Below are 21,451 nucleotides of genomic sequence, written 5' to 3'. Positions count from 1 at the left end.
TACTAATGGACAAAACCCAGCGAGGGCCTTACCTAGCTGGTGCTGAGACTCCATCACAATGGCTGCTTGTGAGGTCACAAGGCCGGGTCCTGCTGGGTGTGGCCCACTGGGGCTGTCTCACTTTTGGCCCCTCAGGACTTTTCCAGTTTAGTAAGACAAATAAGGATTCTAGAAGCTTTTTATCTTCGGTGGGTTGTGGAGACTGTTTACTTGTTTAGAAATTAAAATTTGCATAGCTTGGTGTGGTCATGCACATGCTTGTAATTGCAGCTTGGGAGGCTGAGATTTGAGGGTCGCAGGTTCATGGCCAGCCTTAGCTTAGTAAGGCCCTCCACAACTGAGACCCAGGCTTAGTGGCGCACCGCCTGTAATCCCAGTACTTGTCAGGCTGAGACAGGAGGATCACAGGTTCAAGGAGAGCCTCAGCAAGTAGTGAGACTCTGATCAACTAGTGAGACCTGTTTCAAAATATAAATAATAGGTCTTGGGGTGTATCTCGGAGGTAACATGCCTCTTGGTTAAATCCCTTATACCAAAACTAAAAAATAAAATAGGACTGAGAGTGTATCTAGGATATAGTATCTAGGAGTTAGAATAACCTTGGGTTTCTCTCCCAGTATCAAAGTCATTATCATCGTTTTACAATAATTTTGCATCAAAACCTGAGCGGAAGCTTGGTATGGTGGTGCACGCTTATAATCCCAGTATTTGGGAGGCTGAGACAGGATCATGGTTCATGGACAGCTGCAGCCACTACTTCATGAGGCCCTCCACAACTCACTGAGAGCCTGTTTCAGAATAAAGAATAAGAGCTGGGCGTCATGGCGTACACTTGTAATCCCAGCATTCGGGAGGCAGAGACCAGAGGATCAGGGTTCGCAGATAGGCTCAAGCTACTTATTGAGGCCCTTCACAACTCAGTTAGACCCTGTTTTAAAAAATAAAGACTAAACCGGGTGTGGTGGTGCCTGCTTGTAATCCCAGCATTTGGGAGGCTGAGGCAGGAGGGTTGTGTTTCGTGGCCAGCCTCAGCTACTTAGTGAGGCCCTTTGCAACTCAGTGAGACCCTTTTTCAAAATAAAGAATAAAAACAGGACTGGGAATGTAGCCTGGAGGTAGAATGCCCTTGCGTTTCATCCTCAGTGCCACAAAAAATAAAATTAAAAAAGACTAAAAAAAAATAGGGCTGGGGTGTAGCTTGGAGGTACAATGCCTCTGGGTTCCATCCCCAGTACCTAAAAATAAAGAAGGAAAGAAAGAATAAGAATAGGGCTGGTGAGTCGGGCATAGTGACACACACTTGTAATCCCAGCATTTGGGAGGCTGAGGCAGGAGGGTTGTGTTTCGTGGCCAGCCTCAGCTACTTAGGCCCTTTGCAACTCAGTGAGACCCTGTTTCAAAATAAATTGTTGCCGGGCGTGGTGGTGCAGGCTTGTAATCCCTGTGCTTGGGAGGCGGAGATAGGAGGATTGCACAGGTTTGAAGCCAGCGGCTTAAGAGACCCTGTTTCCTAATAAAAAAAAAATATATAAAAATAGGTCTGGGAGTGTACCCCAGAGGTAGAAAAGTTCCATCTCCAGTACCACCAAAATAAATAAATAAATAAATAAATAAATAAATAAATACACAAATACATAAATACATACATAAATAAATAGTTTTAAAAAATAGGGCTGGGCGTGGTGGCGCACACTTGTAATCCACGCGCTTGGGAGGCAGAGACAGAAGGATCACGTTGGTTTGAAGCCAGCCGCGCTGGCTTAAGAGACCCTGCTTCCAAATAAAAAAATATAAAATAGGTCTGGGAGTGCAGCCCGGAGGTATAAGGGTTTCCAGGAACCCTAGTACCACCAAAAATATAAATAAAAAATAAAATAAAATGCTCCTGGTTCTATCTCCAGGACCCCCCCACCCCACCTCACACATGCATCATTTCAGGGAAAAGAGGTGTTTCCTGGGGGAAAGCCTGGTTCTTCAGGCGGGGGCCTCTCACTAGAATCCGTGTGGAGAAGCCCAGGCAGTTGGCAGTTGGAGGACCTGGGCCTCCTCCTGCAGCTTCTGAGTCCACTCTGGCCCAAGTCAGGATCCAGGAAGCTGGTTTCATCAACCTCACCATCTGCCTGACTAGCTCATACATTTTAAAATTTTTAAATAGGCCAGGTATGTTGGCACAGTGGACAGAACAGCCAGAAATGTTTATCATCATAGAGATTCTGCACAGCAGTACTACACAGAGAATGCTTCACCGTCTATTCTGTTTCTAGGTCATTCCTAAGGGTAGGCATAGAAGCCATTTCTTTATTCTATAGGATGCCCCAGAATGATATTTAAACTATTTGGACTTGATTTTATGATTAGCTACCAAAGGACCTCAATTATTATATATCTGACACTATAACTGCTAAACACCAAATCTGATGGAGGAATTTTCAGGATTGTTTTTATTTGACCTAACACAGATTTTCTTGGGTTTATTCCACACCTCTGACATTCTCAGATGAATTGCTATTCTCATCTACCCAAAAGAATGAAAACCAAATTACTAAACTAATGCATGGATATCTATGTTCATAGCTGCACAATTCACCATTGCCAAACTATGCAACCAGCCAAGATGTCCATCAACAGATGAACGGATTACAAAACTATGGAGCGGGCATGGTGGCGCACGCTTGTAATCCCAGCATTTCGGAGGCTGAGATCGGAGGATCGCGGTTTGCCAACAGCCTCAGCTACTTAGTGAAGCCCTCCGCAATTTAGTGAGACCCTGTTTCAAAATAAAGAATAAAAAATAGGGCAGGGGGTGTAGCTTGGAGGTCAAATGCCTCTGGGTTCCATCCCCAGACCTGCAAAAAAAAAAAACAAAAAACTATGGAAGCACACATATGTACTCATATGTATGGAACATGTACTCAGCCATAAAGAAAAACACAATTGCAGCATTTACAGGGAAATGGATGGAACTGGAGGACGTTATGCTGAGATTAGTTAGTCACAAAAAATAAGAAATCAGATGCTCTCCCTAATATGTGGAAGCTAGGGAGAAAATGGGTCAGAGGAGGAACTCTAGATGAAGAAGGAAAAACTGTAGATAAGCAAATAAGGCAAAGTAACTGAGGGGATGGGAGGGAGGAAGAGAGAAATTCCCTAATGTACATGATGTACGTTAACAAACACATCAAGGCCAATCACTAAGCCAAACATGAGAAGGAGGGAGGGGGTAAGAAATGGGGCTAATTGGGTGATGAGTGCATGTGTCTCCACCATCTTGTACTCCATTACATGTATGACTACAATGTGTCAATACAAAAATTTTAAAAAGGATTGCTATTCTCTATAAAACCTCTTTTATTTTTTACCAGTATACATTCTTTTTTTATTAACATCTTTATTTTAAATGATAGTACAAAATTTGCATATATAATATAGATCTGTAGAGTTCTCTATATGTTCACATAGTTGCTCATCCATACACACATATACACAAACTTGCTCATCAGAGTCAAACTCTATTTTATCCTAAAAAAGAGAAGTACATTTAAGTTTCCCTATACATTTTTTTTTTATAGTTACCCACCGGGCATGGTGGTGCATGCTTGTAATCCCAGCATTTGGGAGGCTGAGACCAGAGGATTGTGGTTCGCGGACAGCCTCAGCTACTTAGTGAGGCCCTCTGCAACTCAGTGAGACCCGATTTCAAAATAAAGAATAAAAAATAGGGCAGGGGGTATAGCTCAGAGGTTAAATGCCCCTGGGTTCCATCCCCAGACTTGCAAAATTATTATTATTATTATTATTATTATTATTATTATATTATTATTATTATTATTTTTTAATTTATTTTTTATTGGTGCAATGTATTCATACATCGTAGTGGTATAAATAAAATACTTTTGTAGACATACATGCACACATCGCCCAGTTAGCCCCTACCCGATCCCCACCCCATTCCCTCCCCATCCCTCCTTCCCACGCTTGGCTTAGTGGTTGACATCTAGTATTATAGCAATTTATACAATATTAACATTGATAATCTACATAACAGTTTCATTTGTCTGGTACCATACTTTTGATGACTTAAAGATAACATTTCAATATTTCTTTTTGCTTTCTTTCTTACCAGAGAATATTTTTTTTTTTTAGGTGAAACTATCATACATTTATTTATTTATTTTTCAGAAAAAAAATCTATCCTGATATGGAATATGGGCTCTAGATACCCAAAACAGTCTCAAAGAAGAACAAAGCTAGAAGATGTATATTTTCTGATGTCAAACCATATAAAGCTACAATAATTGAAACAGTGTAGTACTGTTCTAAAGGCAGATATATAAACCATTGGAGCTAAATAAAAGCCTAGAGATAAATTCTTCCATACATTGTCAAGTTATTTTTGACAAGGTTTCCATGAACTTTTGGTGGAGGAAATACTAGTCTTTTAACTAAATATTGTTGAAAAATAATAATAAATGAAAAATAATAAAATTGGACCCTTACCTAACACATATACAAATATTAACTCAAAATAGATAAAGGACCTAAATATAAATCTTAATACTATCAGCTTTTAGAAGAAAATCTGGGTCATAAAACCTCACAACATTGAAATTGGAAGTGATTTCTTGGATATGATTTCAATGGCACAGGCAACAAAAGGGTAAATAAACTCCCTTAAAAAATAAAAAAATATTGTATATCCAAAGACAATGTAAACAGAGTTAAAAGTTACTGATGCTCTTCCAAGAGTTCCTCCTATGACCCATTTCTCCCTAACTCTCACATATTAGGGAACTAAATATAAATCTTAAGACTATAAACTTTTAGGAGAAAATCTGGGTCATAAAACCTCACAACATTGAAATTGGCAGTGATTTCTTGGATATGATTTCAATGGCACAGGCAACAGAAGAATATACAAACTCCCTAAAAAATAAAAGAAAATATTGTATATCCAAAGACAATGTAAACAGAGTTAAAAGTTACTAATAGAATTGGATAAAATATTTCCAAATGCTATATCTGAAGGTATATTAATATTCCAACTAGAAATCCTAAAAATTAACAACAATAAAGGCAAACAATACAATTTAGAGATAGGTAAAAGACTAACATAAATAATGAATCTCCACAGATAACCAATCTTAGTTGTCTGTTGGATGGAAACTCTTGTTTCTCTGGTTCTGGTGAGTGTTACCTATTTCTTCTTTGTAGTTAATCTCTTTGAGTATTTTCTCTAGTGCTGGTTTTGAAGACATAAATTCCTTCAGTTTCTGTTTGTCATGGAAGCTTCTTATTTCTCCATCTAATTTGATAGAAAGTTTTGCTGGATAGGAAATTTTTGGCTGGAAGTTGTTTTCTTTCAGAGTTTGGAATATGTTACTCCAAGCCCTTCTGGCTCTCATGACTTGGTTTGGGAAGTCTGGAGTGATTCTAATTGGTTTGCCTCTGAATGTCAGTTGGCCCTTTGTTTTTGTTGCCTTTAAGATTCTCTGCTTGGCTTCCACATTGGTCATTTTGACAATTATATGGCGTGGGGATCCTCTTCTCGGATCCTGTCTAAAGGGAGTTCTATAAGTTTCCTGGATCTGTGTATCAACCTCTTGCTCTATATTTGGAAAATTTTCTGCTATTACTTCCTTGAAGAGATTGTTGATCCCTTTGGTATCACTTTCTTTTCCCTCCTCTATTCCAATTATTCTTAGGTTAGCTCTCTTAAGATGGGCCCATATTTCTTCAATGTCAGATTCCTGCTGTTGGATATCTTTTTCTAGATTAGAAACTATGCATTCATTTTTGGATTGCTCATCTTCTAAGAGCGAGATTCTGTTCTCCATGTGGTCTAATCGGTTGTTTGTGCTTTGAATTGAGGCCTTTACTTCATTAATTGCATCCTTTATCTCTTTTTGGCTCTCTCTGAGTTCTTTTCGAAGCACCTCTATTATTTCTACAGTTATTTTCCTGATTTGATCTTCTAGAAATCTCTGATTTTCTGTTTTATCAGGTTCTGATGTTGTGGGGTTGTGCACATTCATTACTTCAGTGTTATTCCTCTTTCCCATGATTTCGGAGGTTTGTGCCTTCTCTGGGTTCTTCCCTTGGGTCACTATGGCTTCACTTAAGGTGCTCTGGATCTCGAGTCTGTATTATCTCAGACCCTACTACTCCTTTACTGGGTTGTATCACAGAGTCTCCGACCCAGGGAGTCGATAGAGGCTGCTTTAAACTACGGGGGGTGCCAGGTTGCACGCTCTCCTATGGTGTGATATCTCTGCCACCACCACTCCCTCACTGGGTCAAGTCCCAGGAGGCACAATACTGGGATTTCTCCTCTGTGGCCCGCAATTTGACTCACTGTTCTTGAGTACGTAGATGTAGCTGTACTGGACTCGGTGAATTCACTGCTGCTGCCGCCACCGGTGGCAATATGGCGCCTCTGCCACGCCCTCGGCCATGAGGCTGGCGTATTTTTTCTTCTCTGGTTTTGATTTCTACTCTGAATCCCTGCAGCGTGTGCTGAGCTCAGCCACTGGGAGCTTTAAATGCTGTCTGCGCCGAAAGATCCCGCCTGGCTGTTCCGCATCGGCTCACCTCGGCTTGCTGTAGCCGTTCGCTGAGTTCGCCGCTGCCGCCGGCAGTATGGCGCTGCTGCCGCGTCCTCGGGCGCGTGTGTCTCCTCTGTGGCCCTGAGCTCTGTTCTCAGTCCGCTTTCTCTCTGGAGCCTGGTGGTTTTTTTGTTTTTCTGGTGATGGTGTTTTCTGGCTATGAAAGGCGCTCTTTTTGTGGTAATGGAGATTGGTTGTTAGCGGGACTCTTAAGCCCCGCTTTTCTCGGTCGCCATCTTCCCGGAAGTCCTATTATTATTATTATTATTATTTTGCAAGTCTGGGGAACAAGTGGAAATCAAAACCAAGAAGAAATAAGCCAGCCTCATGGCCGAGAGCGTAGCAGCGGTGCCATATTGCCACCGGCGGCAGCAGCAGCGAATCCACCGAGTCCAGTACAGCTACATCTGCGTACTCAAGAACAGTGAGTCAAATTGCGGGCCACAGAGGAGAAATCCCAGTACTGTACTCCCTGGGACTTGACCCAGAGGGGGAGTGGCGGTGGCAGAGATATCACACCATAGGAGAACGTGCAACCTGGAACCCCCACAGTCTAAAGCAGCCTCTATCGACTCTCTGGGTCGGAGACTCTGTGATACAACCCAGTAAAGGAGTAGTGGGGTCAGAGATACTACTGACTCGAGATCCAGAGCACTTTAAGTGAAGTCATAGTGACCCAAGGGAAGAACCCAGAGAAGGCACAAACTTCCAAAATCATGGGAAAGAGGAATAATACTGGAGCAATGAATGCCCACAACCCCACAACATCAGAACCCGATAAAACAGAAATTCAGAGATTTCTAGATGATCAAATCAGGAAAATAACTGTAGAAATAATGAGGTGCTTCGAAAAGAATTCAGAGAGAGCCAAAAAGAGATAAAGGATGCAATTAATGAAGTAAAGGCCTCAGTTCAAAGCACAAACAACCGATTAGAACACATGGAGAACAGAATCTCGCTCTTAGAAGATGATCATTCCAAAAATGAACGCATAGTTTCTAATCTAGAAAAAAAATATCCGACAGCAGGAATCTGATATTGAAGAAATATGGGCCCATTTTAAGAGAGCTAACCTAAGAATAATTGGAATAGAGGAGGGAAAAGAAAGTGAAACCAAAGGGATCAACAATCTCTTCAAGGAAGTAATAGCAGAAAATTTTCCAAACATAGAGCAAGAGGTTGATACACAGGTCCAGGAAACTTATAGAACTCCCTTTAGACAGGATCGGAGAAGAGGATCCCCACGCCACATAATTGTCAAAATGACCAATCTGGAAGCCAAGCAGAGAATCTTAAAGGCGACAACAAAAAAAGGCCAAGTGACATTCAGAGGCAAACCAATTAGAATCACTTCACACTTCCCAAAATAAGTCATGAGAGCCAGAAGGGCTTGGAGTAACATATTCCAAACTCTGAAAGAAAACAACTTCCAGCCAAAAATTTCCTATCCAGCAAAACTTTCTATCAAATTAGATGGAGAAATAAGAAGCTTCCATGACAAACAGAAACTGAAGGAATTTATGTCTTCAAAACCAGCACTAGAGAAAATACTCAAAGAGATTAACTACAAAGAAGAAATAGGTAACACACACCAGAACCAGAGAAACAAGAGTTTCCATCCAGCAGACAACTAAGATTGGTTATCTGTGGAGATTCATTATTTATGTTAGTCTTTTACCTATCTCTAAATTGTATTGTTTGCCTTTATTGTTGTTAATTTTTAGGATGTCTAGTTGGAATATTAATATACCTTCAGATATAGCATTTGGAAATATTTTATCCCATTCTATTAGTAACTTTTAACTCTGTTTACATTGTCTTTGGATATACAATATATTTTTTTATTTTTTAGGGAGATTGTATACTCTTCTGTTGCCTGTTCTATTGAAATCATATCCAAGAAATCACTGCCAATTTCAATGTTGTGAGGTTTTATGACCCAGATTTTCTCCTAAAAGTTTACAGTCTTAAGATTTATATTTAGGTCTTTTATCTATTTTGAGTTAATATTTGTATATGGGATTAGGTAAGGGTCCAATTTTATTCTTTTTCATGTAATTATTATGTTTCAACAATATTTAGTTAAAAGATTATTATTTCCACCACCAAATGTTCGTGGAAACCTTGTCAAAAATAGGTAGGTAGAAAGGATACAGGCAGGAAAAGTAAAAATATAACTTTGATATAAGAACCTGGAGCTGAAGTGCTTCTGCCTCTAGTCCACAAACCAGCTCTCTTTCCCAGGCCTGACTCTACCATTAATTCTTGGGAAACTTGTAGATCTTAGAGTTAACAATATTTCTTCTGAGAAAACCTATAATTTAGGATATTCTGGCTTATCTGTCAATCAACTAATGAGGACCCCAATCAACCCAAGATCATCCACCCTAAGGCTGACCAGACCACCAGACCATCAGGAAGCGCCTCGGGACTACTGGACTGAGCTCATTCACCCTCAGGCTGCCAGACCACCTGCCCACCATAAACCGCCTTGGGACTACTGGACCGAGCTCATCCTCGCGTACATTCTGTAGCCCACCCACCCCTCACGAAAGTCTCCTATAAGGAGAGAACTCTGAGCTCCCCAAAATGCCTTCCTCATCTTGAGGGGCCCGCATTCTCTCTTGAATGTGTATTTCCTCCCCTTTTCCCCAATAAACCTCTATGTCTCTAACTGGCGTGTGCTAAAATTCTTTTCCATCACGTTAGCCAAGGACCCTGCAGACCCCGAGTTCCTGAGCCGAGAACTCACCCCAACATCTTTGGCACCCCAACAATCCCAGCATTTGGAAGGCTGAGACTGGAGGATCACGGTTCACGGACAGCCTCAGCTACTTAGTGAGGCTGTCTGCAACTTAGTGAGACCTAGTTTCAAGTTAAAGAATAAAAACTAGGGCAGGGGATATAGTTCGGAGGTCGAATGCCCCCGGGTTCCATCCCCAGGCCCGAAAAATAAAATAAAATAAAGTAAAATAAAATAAAATAAAATGAAATAGGTCTGAGAGTATAGCCCGGAGGTAGAAAGCCATGGGTTCCACCCCCAGAACCAAAAAAAAAAGAAATTAAACACTAAAATCTGGCTGCTGGTGGTGTGTGTGTACCTCAGAGGTAGAATGGGTTCAATCCCTAGTATCCCACACACAGAAAGTACACAATTAAAAACTGGACAAATGAGCTGAATAGACAGGTTACAAAAGAAAAAATACACCCTGGCATGGTGGTGCACACCTGTAATCCTAGTGCTTGGGAGGTTGAGACAGGAAGATCACAGATCACAGGTCTGAGGCCAGCTTCACCAATTTATGCTTCAAACATTAAAAAAAGAGGGGGGGGGCTGGTGTGTAGCTTGTTGGTAGAAGACCTCTGGGTTAAATCTCCAGTACCAAGCAACAAGAAGAAATGCAAAAGACCCACAGACAAATGAGAGAAAATACCCAATAGCACTAGCCATTAGGGAAAGAAGTTTTTTTTTTTTTTTTTTCCCAGCAGGGAAAGAAGTGTTTTTGTACCGGGAATGGAACCCAGGGGCATTCTACCTCCGAGCTGCTCTATTTTTTTTTTTATTTTTTTTTGCAGGTTTGGGGATGGAACTCAAGGGTATTTGACCTCTGAGCCACACCCCCTGCCCTAGTTTCATTCTTTATTTTGAAACAGGGTCTCACTAAGTTGTGGAGGGCCTCACTAAGTAGCTGAGGCTGTCCTCGAACTGCTGTCCTCCTGTCTCAACCTCCCAAATACTGGGATTACAAGTGTGTGCCATCACACCCAACTTTTTTTTTTTTTTTTTTTTTTTTTTCAGGTCTGGGGATGGAACCCAGGGGCATTCTACCTCCAAGCTACACTCCCTGCCCTATTTTTATTCCTTATTTTGAGACAGGGTCCCACAAAGTTGCGGAGGGCCTCACTAAGTAACTGAGGCTGTCCGCAAACCGCGATCTGCTGTTCTCACCCTCCAGAATGCTGGGATTACAAGCGTGCGCCACACGCCGGGCTGGGAAAGTGTTCTTTCCTTGTTCTTAGGGGCCCACCCCATCTGTGGGCGGGAAGGGCACAACCCTCTTATTTTCGGGTCTGTCGGGCGCTGGGCAGACTAGTGCCTGCAGAAGGCCTGTGGAGACTTGAGCAGAGTAGGGCGGGTCCAAGCAGGGGAGGAGGAGGGAGGAAGAGAAGGAGGGAGGGGAGGAGGAGGGAGGAAGAGGAGGAGGGAGGGGAGGAGGAGGGAGGAAGAGGAGGAGGGAGGAAGAGGAGGAGGGAGGGGAGGAGGAGAAGAGGAGGAGGAGGGAGGGGAGGAGGAGAAGAGGAGGGAGGGGAGGAGGAGAGGAGGAGGAGGGGAGGACGGCGCCGCCCGCGCATGCGCCGTGCCGCCCGCGCCGTCTCCAGGACGCGGCTCCCTCTCCGGTGCGCGTCGCTCCCGCAGCCCGGGGCGGCCCGGCGGAGGTGGCCTCCTTGCTGCGGGCTCCCCCGCGTCCCGCCCCGGCCCCCGGGGCCCCGCACACGCCCTGCGGCCTCCCGCTCCTCCTCGCTCCCGGCCTCCGCGCAGGGCTGGCTCGGGGCGCCAGCCGCGGGAAACTCCAGGTTTTGTTCTTGTTTGTGATGCTGGGGATGGCTTCAGGGCATCCTACCTCTGAGCGACACCCACAATGCTATTTCATTTTCTGTTTGGAAGCAGGGTCTTGCTAAGTTGCTGAAGCCAGCCTCCAGCTTGCCAGCCTCCTGTCTAGGCCTCCCAAGTACTGGGATTTCAGGCGTGCAGCACCACGCCCGGCCTGACACTCCCGTTTTATTTTTTGTTTTTTTTTTTTACCCTAGCTGGTGATAAGTCAACACTGAGGAATGGACGCGATTTCCTAGGCCTTTGTGGTGGAAACTACAGAAGAATGGTCCTCTCGGGATCGCACCCGTGGATTTGTTTTAAGTAAAGGTACTCCGCCCGCGTGGACTTGGTATGGATTGCTTTTGCTATGCGTGATTGCGCTTATTTTTGTTTTTCGTTCGGTCATTCATTTACTCGTTCTGCGATGGTGGTGGTTGCTCGTCCAGCTGTGTTAGTGTGTTCAGAGGCGGCGCGGCGCGTAGCACTTAGATAACAGGAGACCATCTGGAAAAGGCCATGCGGCAAGTCCTCGTTGCCTCCGTCCTCAGATCTCAGCAGTTTTAGCCTGCTTTTTATCCTTTACGTTTTCATTAAAACTTAAGCATATGCATCTGGAAGATTTTTTTTTTTTTTTTTTGTACTGGGAATTGAACTCGGGGGCATTCTACCTCCGAGCTACACCCTCAGCCTGATTTTATTTCTCACTTGGAATCAGGGTCTCACTAGGTTGCTGAGAGCATCTTTAAGTGACTGAGGCTGGCTTTAAACCAGCGATCCTCCTGTCTCCGCCTCCAGAGTACTGTGATTACAAACGTGCGCCTGGAGGATCTTAGAGCCAATCTGTAGTCGAGGGCGGTGGCACATGCTTGTAATCCCAATACTTGGGAGACTGAAAAAGGAGGATCACAGATCCAAGGACGGCCTCAGCAAGCAGTGAGACTCATCAACCTAGAGCGACCCTGTTTCAAAATAAAAATTTAAAAATAGGGCTGGGGGTGGTAGCTCAAAGGTAGAATGCCTTGGGTTCAAAATAAATCAAATTCTTGGCATATAAGTATATATACTGTATATCTCATATCTACTAGAGGTAAGGACTTGTTTTTAAAAAATGTACCATAATATATAAAAATATACCATAAAATATTCCATATAAAATATAAATATACCATATAAATATACCATAAAAATATACCATAATAGAAAATTATCACACAACACCAAAATTAACATTAATTCCTTGACACTGATAGAATCTAATGATTCTTATTGAATCATGACGTTAAATTTCCCCAGTTGTCTTCTTAAATTTTTATTAATTAATTAATTAATTAATTTGCTTTGCGGGGCTGGGGCATTTGACCGCCAAGCTACACACCCTGCCCTATTTTTTATTCTTTCTTTTGAAACAGGGTCTCACAAAGTTGCCGAGGGCCTCAATAAGTATCTGAGGCTGTCCCTGAACTGCGATCCTCCAGTCTTAGCCTCCCGAATGCTTAAATTTTTAAAAGAACTCACATTTACAAGGAAAATTGCAAGAATATAATAAAGTACTTTACATTTACCTGGATTAGCCTGCTGTTCATATTTGTTCATTCCCTTTCTGTTTATTCATGTTTATACACACTATTTAGGAGCTATAACTATTTTTGAGGGGTACTGGGGATTGAACCCAGGGGCATTTCACCTCTGAACTACACCCCTGATCCTTTTTTGCTTTTCTATTTTGAAACGGGGTCTCTCAAAGTTGCTGAGGCTGGCCTCAAACCCAATCCTTCTGTCTCATCCTCCCAAGTACTCAAATTGTAGGTGTGCACCACCGCGCGCGGCTAGGAACTAGTAATTATTTAAAGATAGTTTTCCTAAACTATTTGAGTGGGCTGTATATGCCCCTTATGTGTTGCCACTTAATAGCCAGTATAATATGTATTTCTTTAGAGTAATGATGTTCTTTTACATCAACAAATAAAACAGTGATCAAATTCAGGGAATTCAGCATTGACTACTTTTTAAATTTTTTTTTATTGGTGCATTGTAGTCATACATCTTAATGGAGCACAAGATTGTGGAGGCATACATGCACACGTCACTCATTTAGCCCTTCCCCAATTCCCACCGCATTCGCTCCCCCTCCCTCCTTCTCATGTTTGGCTTCGTGATTGACATGTTTGTGAGCGTATCAGGGAATCTCCCTCTTCCCCGCCCATGACCCTCCTTAGGCCTCCTTATTTTCTCATCTGTGGTTTCTCCTTCCTGGTCTAGAGTTCCTCCTATGACCCTTTTTCTCTCTAGCTTCCACATATTAGGGAGAGCACTGATTTCTTCCTTTTTGTGACTAATTTCACTTGATGCTTAACTTTTTATCTTTCATAATTTATATTCTATTTTTTTCAGTTGTCATAATAATGTTCCTTATAGCAAATTTTCTTTTCTGGCATAAGGTATAGGTCAGGGTATTGTATGTATTTAGTTGTCTTGTAGTGATAATTACGGGGTTTTTTTTTGTGTGTGTGTGCTATTGGGGATGGAACCAAGGGACATTCTACCTCTGAGCTACGCCCCCAGCCCTATTTTTTATTCTTTATTTTGAAACAGGGAGGGTCTCACTGAGTTGCAAAGGGCCTCACTAAGTAGCTGAGGCTGTCCACGAGCTGCGATCCACCTGTGTCAGCTTCCCAAATGCTTGGAATTACAAGTGTGTTTCACCATGCCTGGCTTAATTATGTTTAATGTAGAATCTTTTTTTTTTTTTGGGGGGGGTACTTGGGATGGAACCCAGAGGCTTTCCACCTCCGGGCTACACTCCCAGACCTATTTTTTATATTTTATTTGGAAACAGGGTCTCTTAAACCAGCTGAGGCTGGCTTTGAACCTGCGCGATCCTCCTGTCTCCGCCTCCCAAGCGCAGGGATACAAGCGTGCGCCACTATGCCCGGCAATGTAGAATCATTTTTGAGCCTTTGTTTCTTGTTACGTTGACATTTTTAAGAAATTATAAATCATTATTTGGTCATTTCCCTCAATTTGGAGTTGTTTCCTCGTGATAGATTTAGATTAGCATTTGGGGACTGAAGTGCTAGATCTGTAATATTTTGTGCTTTTCAGATGCTCATATCCAGAAGTGCATGATGCTGAGTCTGGTTAAGATGTTACTGTTTTTCCTCCACTGTACTACTAGTTTTCTTTTCGTAATTATAATTCATGGGATGTACTTGTAGACTGTGTAAATATCCTGTTCCTTATCAGATTTTTTCTTCTCCCTCTTCCTGATTATCATCCATTGATGAATCTTGCCAGCATGTTTTTCTGTGATGTCTGCAAAATGACAACTTTCCATATCTACTGCTATATCTCTAGTAGGACATATGTGTTGCTCTTATTATTATTATTAGGAGGAGTAGTACTAGGGATTGAACCCAGGGGCATTCGACCTCTGAACTGCACCCCAAGTCCTTTTTGATTTTATATTTTGAAATGGGATCTCCCTAAGTTGCTGAGGTTAGCCTTTGAGCCTGCAATCCTCCTGTCTCATCATCCCTAGTACTGGGATTACAAGCATGTGCCACCACATCCTGCATGTTGTTTATTTATTTTGATGCTCAGTGTCCCAGATTTGGCCCTTCAAGCTTGCTCTTTGTGTGTGTGTGTGTGTGTGTGTGTGTGTGTGTGTATGTGCGTGCGTGCATGTGTGTGTGTGTGCATGTGTGCACGTGTGTGCACAGGGTAGGTGTACTGGGGTTTGAACTCAGGGCTTTGTGTATGCTAAGCAAGTGCTCTTCCACCGAGTACATACCTAGCTCTTTTTATATCTTATTTTGAGGCGAGGTCACCCTAAATTGCTAATGCTGGCCTCAAACTTGCTGCCCTCTTGCCTCAGCCTCCCAAATACTGGGATTACAGGCCTGTGCCACCATGTCACAATCCTGTTTCTTTTTGACATGCCCCTGCGATATGTTCACTTCCTTAGTCTGGAATGTCCTTCCCTACACTCACCTTGAAATCAGCTGGCTTTCCAAAGAGTCCTGGTTTCTCTTAGTAAGGACTTGGAAACTAAGGTCCAGGTGCAGAGGACAGTCATTGCTGGGGTGTCATTGTGTCTCATTGTGTCTAGGTTCTCCTAGTGTATGGAGCTCAAAATTGTAAAGTTTTGTACTACTGCCTCCAATTTGAATCCAGCCCCTAAGGGCTCTTCCTTGCCTCTCCTGTGCCATTTTTTCCACAGTGAAAAATGCTAGCTCCCATGGACCTCAGTCTATGCACTTGTTCTATATTAATTTTTATGGATTCAGTGTCCTATTTTAATTCATGGATTTTAACCCATTAGCATAATTTATTTTGCTTGTATTTATTTATTTATTTATTTTTGAGGTACTGGGGATGGAACCCAGGGGCATTCCAAGCTGTACCCCCAGCCCTATTTTTTTGTGTGTGGTACTGGCGTTTCTGGAAACCCTTCTACCTCCGGGCTACACTCCCAGACCTATTTTATATTTTTATTTGGAAACACGGTCTCTTAAACCAGTAAGGCTGGCTTAGAACCTGAGCGATCGTCCTGTCTCCGCCTCCCAAGCGCGGGGATTACAAGCGTGCACCACCATGCCCGGCCTCAGCCCTATTTTTTATTCTTTATTTTGAAACAGCTCTCACTGAGTTTCAAAGGGTATTTTGCTTGTCTTTAGATGGATCTTGCTGTGTTGCCCGGTCTGGCCTCAGACTCTGGGGCTCAAGCAGTACTCCTGCCTTGGCCTCTCAGAGTCATTGGGACTCTAGGCAGGTGTCTCCTCATTGGGTTTATACTTTGTTCTGATGTGCAGTTGTTAATAAGATTGGACAGTGAGATTCCCTTTCACAATGATTTCTGTGTCTTCTTTCTGTTTGTCCTACTGCGTGATCATCCTCCTAAGGCTCTCCCAGTAATGAGCTGTTTTCCCACCCAAGGCTCTGCCACCCTGCCCGGCTCTGACTTCACAAGCCTAACAGGCCCCTTCTGAGTATTTACTCTGCTTATCTCCATTCAGCGTGGTGGCTCGCCAGCATTTCTTATTCATGGTGTCTCAGGGCTGTGTTTCTATGTGAGCTAGTTTGGATGTTCTAACAGCTTGGTGGGCTCAGGCCTTTGACTGCTTAGGTAGTGATTGGGACTTCATGAGTGATTATTTTAGGAGCTTTAGCCTTGGAAAATTCTTAGCATCACTTCCATTGTACTCTTTTGGTCAGATAGTCACAAAATCCGGCCAGTGTCCAAGGAAGAGGCAGAGGCCAGAGCCCTCAATGGGAGAAGTATCAAAGTCACAGTAAAGAACATATCAGAAGCCTGGCGTGGTGGCGCACGCTTGTAATCCCTGCGCTTCGGAGGCGGAGACAGGAGGATTGTGCAGTTTCGAAGCCAGCCTCTCTGGCTTAAGAGACCCTGTTTCCAAATAAAATATAAAATAGGTCTGGTAGAAGGGTTCCATCCCCAGTACCACCAAAAAAAAAAAAAAAGAAAAAAAGAAAAAAAGAAAAAGTAACTACCAGAAAAAAGGACTGGGAGTGTAGCTCAGAGGTAGAATACTGGTTTTCAACTTCCAGTATTAAATGGGATGGCTCAATAAATATTATGTGCTATTTAACATTATTACTATTATTATTGACAGCATCTTGTGGCTGCTTTGGTCATTGATATCTCAAGAAGCATGGAGATAAGATTAGAAGTTTTGACATCAACAAGCATAAAGCAGAAAAAACCCTGGCCAAGAGTTTCCTGGTTGGGACAGGTGAGTTTTTCTCTATTTATATCCTACTGCTAGTTTTATGTATGTTAAATGTGTGTTTTTATTGTGAGGTATAGTGATATTTTCTGGCCTTAAAGAAATAAAACAAAGTACTTAAAGGATCCTGTGGCCCCTGAATAGTGCTTTGCCTGTGTTTATTTTAATTAATTAATTAATTTATTTATTTATTTATTTTTTGGTGGTACTGGGGTCCCTGGAAGCCCTTCTACCTCCGGGCTACACTCCCAGACCTATTTTTACATTTTTATTTGGAAACAGGGTCTCCTAAGCCAGGGCTCACGGCTGGCTTTGAACCTGCGCGATCCTCCTGTCTCTGCCTCCCAAGCGCGGGGATTACAAGCGTGCGCCACCAAGCCCGGCTTATTTTATTTTTTTTAAATTGGTGCACTGTATTCATACATCATAATGGGATTAAAAAAAAAAACTTTTGTAGACATACATGCACACATCGCCCAGTTAGCCCCTACCCGATCCCCACCCCGTTCCCTCCCATCCCACCTTCCCATGCCTGGCTTAGTGGTTGACATCTAGTATTATAGCAATTTATCCAAAATTAACAATGATAATCTCACATAACAGTTTCATTTGTCTGATACCAAGCTTTTGATGACTTAAAGATAACATTTCAATATTTCTTTTTGCTTTCTTTCTTACCAGAGAATATTTATTTTCTTTTTTTTTTAGGTGAAACTATCATATACTTATATATTTATTTTTCAGAAAAAAATCTATCCTAATATGGAATATGGACTCTAGATACCCAAAATGATCTTGAAAAAGAACAAAGCTAGAAGATATATATTTTCTGATTTCAAACCATATAAAGCTACAATAATTGAAACAGTGTAGTACTGTTCTAAAGGCAGATATATAAACCTTTGGAGTTAAATAAAAGCCTAGAGATAAATTCTTCCATATATTGTCAAGTTATTTTTGACAAGGTTTCCATGAACATTTGGTGGAGGAAATAATAATCTTTTAACTAAATATTGTTGAAAAATAATAATTACATGGAAAAGAATAAAATTGGACCCTTACCTAACACCATATGCAAATATTAACTCAAAATAGATAAAAGACCTAAATATAAATCTTAAGACTATAAACTTTTAGAAGAAAATCTGGGTCATAAAACCTCACAACATTGAAATTAGCAGTGATTTCTTGGATATGATTTCAATGGCACAGGCAACAGAAGGGTAAACAAACTCTCTAAAAAATAAATAAATATTGTATATCCAATGACAATGTAAACAGAGTTAAAAGTTACTGATAGAATGGGATAAAATATTTCCAAATGCTATATCTGAAGGTATATTAATATTCCAACTATAAATCCTAAAAATTAGCAACAATAAAAGAAAACAATACAATTTAGAGATAGGTAAAAGACTAACATAAATAATGAATCTCCACAGATAACCAATCTTAGTTGTCTGCTGGATGGAAACTCTTGTTTCTCTGGTTCTGGTGTGTGTTACCTATTTCTTCTTTGTAGTTAATCTCTTTGAGTATTTTCTCTAGCGCTGGTTCTGAAGACATAAATTCCTTCAGTTTCTGTTTGTCATGGAAGCTTCTTATTTCTCCATCTAATTTGATAGAAAGTTTTGCTGGGTAGGAAATTTTTGGCTGGAAGTTGTTTTCTTTCAGAGTTTGGAATATATTACTCCAAGCCCTTCTGGCTCTCATGACTTATTTTGGGAAGTGTGGAGTGATTCTAATTGGTTTCCCTCTGAATGTCACTTGGCCTTTTTTTGTTGTTGCCTTTAAGATTCTCTGCTTGGCTTCCAGATTGGTCATTTTGACAATTATGTGGCGTGGGGATCCTCTTCTCCGATCCTGTCTAAAGGGAGTTCTATAAGTTTCCTGGACCTGTGTATCGACCTCTTGCTCTTTGTTTGGAAAATTTTCTGCTATTACTTCCTTGAAGAGATTGTTGATCCCTTTGGTTTCACCTTCTTTTCCCTCCTCTATTCCAATTATTCTTAGGTTAGCTCTCTTAAAATGGGCCCATATTTCTTCAATGTCAGATTCCTGCTGTCGGATATTTTTTTTCTAGATTAGAAACTATGTGTTCCTTTTTGGATTGATCGTCTTCTAAGAGTGAGATTCTATTCTCCATGTTGTCTAATCGGTTGTTTGTGCTTTGAATTGAGGCCTTTACTTCATTAATTGCATCTTTATCTCTTTTTAGCTTTCTCTGAAACACCTCTATTATTTCTACAGTTATTTTCCTGATTTGATCTTCTAGAAATCTCTGAATTTCTGTTTTATCGGGTTCTGATGTTGTGGGGTTGTGGGCATTCATTGGTCCATTGTTATTCCTCTTTCCCATGATTTCGGAAGTTTGTGCCTTCTCTGGGTTCTTCCCTTGGGTCACTACGACTTCAGTTAAGGTGCTCTGGATCTCGAGTCTGTGGTATCTCAGTCCCCACTACTCCTTTACTGGGTGGTATCGCAGAGTCTCAGACCCAGGGAGTTAATAGAGGCTTCTTTAGATTATGGGGGGTGCCAGGTTGGGCATTCTCCTATGGTATGATATCTCTACCACCTCCACTCTCCCACTGGGTCAAGTCCCTGGGAGTGCAGTACTGGGATTTCTCCTCTAGGGGCTACAATTTGACTCACTGTTGTTGAGTGCGCTGATGGAGCTGTAGTGGACTCGGTGAATTCGCTGCTGCTGCCTCCGGTGGCAATATGGCGCTGCTGCCATGCCCTTGGCCATGAGGCTGGCGTATTTCTTCTGTGGTTTTGAGCTCCGCTCTGAGTCCCTGCAGGGTGTGCTGAGCCCAGCCCCTGGGAGCCGGCAGTAAGGCGCTGCTGCCATGTCCTCGGGTGTGAGGCCGGCGTATCTCCTCTGTGGCTCTGAGCTCTATTCTGAGTCCCCCTCCTCTCTGGGGCCTGGTGCTGCAAGGGAAGATGGTGCCCACGCCACTCCACGCCGCAGCTCTGGCCGCAGCACTGCGGTCTGGTTTCTTTCTGGTGTCTCATTTTTTCAGCCCTCTTTTTCTCTGTCCCTTGTAATTACATTTTTTGTTTCTCTGCTGATGGTGTTTTCTGGCTATGAAAGGCCCTGATTTTGTGGTGATAGAGAGTGGTTGTTAGCAGGGCTTGTAGGCCCCGCTTTTCTCCGTCGCCATCTTCTCAGAAATTCTGTGTTTAGTTTTTATTGTAATGAGTGAATTAGCTTTCCCAGAATGTTGAGTGGTCTTTCTAGAAGAATGTTTTACTTTGAGAAAGCTTCTTTTCTATAGCTGGCATGGTGGCGCACACTTGTAATCCCAGCATTTGGGAGTCTGAGACAGGAGGATTGCAGTTCGCAGACAGCCTCGGCTATTTAGTGAGGTCCTTTACTACTCACTGATATCCTGTTTCAAAATAAAGAATTAAAAATAGGGCTGGGGGTATAGCTATGAGGTAGCCGGGCACGGTGGTGCACACTTGGTAACACATGCTTGTAATCCCCGCGCCTGGGAGGCTGAGAAAGGAGGATTGCACAGGTTCAAAGCCAGCCTCAGCTACTTAGTGAGGCTCTCAGCAACTTAGTGAGACCCTGTTTCCAAATAAAATATAAAATATGTCTGGGAGTATAGCCCAGAGGTAGAAAGCCTTTGGGTACCACCCCCAGTACCATCAAAAAAAAAAAAAAAAAAGGTCTGGGGGTGTAGCTCTGAGGTAGAATGCCTCTGGGTTCCATCCTCAGTACTGTAAAAAAAAAGAAAGAAAGAAAGAAAACTTTTTTTTTCTTTTTGGTGGTACTGGGGTTCCTGGAAACCCTTCTACCTCCAGGCTACACACCCAGACCTATTTTTATATTTTTATTTGGAAACAGGGTCTCTTAAGCCAGTGTGGCTGGCTTCGAACCTGCGCGATCCTCCTGTCTCCGCCTTCCAAGCGCGGGGATTACAAGTGTGCGCCACCATGCCCGGCAAAAGGAATAATACTTCTTATCTTCATAATATGTTTAAGTTGGTTGAGATGGCATATAGGCATATATCTGGAAGGAATGCTTATTTTCCTGAACCGCTTCTACTAGAGCAGTCTGTGAAGTGTTTCTTCCTGTTGTGGTTTTCATGAGTGTGTTATGAAGTGTCCTCAGGGCCAGGACAGAAGAGATGGGTCACAATGCCTCAGTAATCCAAGAATGCCATTCATATTATATGGCATAGATTCTTCATATTAGGGAAAGTAGCCAAACCTATAAAATCCTCTTAAAATTTATGATCATTGAAATGAAGTGTCAAATTTCCTGGGAGAAATTGTAGCACTGATGAACTTCCCTGGAACAGGAGTTCTCTAACTTTAGGATTTTTCAGAATCCTCAGGGCAGGTTGTTTAACAGGTCTCTGGGCCACACCACCAAAAGTAGGACAGCTCAGCAGATCTGGGGTGGGTTCGGGTTATTTGTAATTTTAACAGCTTCTCAGGTGCTTCTTGCTGCTAATGGCTCAGAGATACTTTGAAAACCACTGCTTCAGTGAGGC

General features: G+C 42.3%; 1 protein-coding gene across 1 annotated transcript in view; it reads left to right on the top strand.

Moving 5' to 3' along the window:
• Positions 1-16,868: 16,868 nt before the first annotated feature.
• Positions 16,869-21,451, top strand: part of CPLANE1 (ciliogenesis and planar polarity effector complex subunit 1) — a gene marked incomplete at both ends in the record, with an annotated part of 127,383 nt that continues 122,800 nt past the window's right edge. The window contains one exon of the mRNA XM_080700829.1: positions 16,869-16,949. Within this exon, the coding sequence (XP_080556955.1) occupies positions 16,869-16,949 (81 nt within the window). The remainder of the gene's footprint in view (positions 16,950-21,451) is intronic.

The sequence above is a fragment of the Muscardinus avellanarius genome (assembly GCF_963383645.1).
Source record: "Muscardinus avellanarius genome assembly, chromosome: 1".
In the NCBI taxonomy this organism is placed as follows: domain Eukaryota; kingdom Metazoa; phylum Chordata; class Mammalia; order Rodentia; family Gliridae; genus Muscardinus; species Muscardinus avellanarius.
The sequence above is the reverse complement of the archived record's forward strand: the minus strand, read 5'-3'. Positions and strand labels throughout refer to the sequence as shown.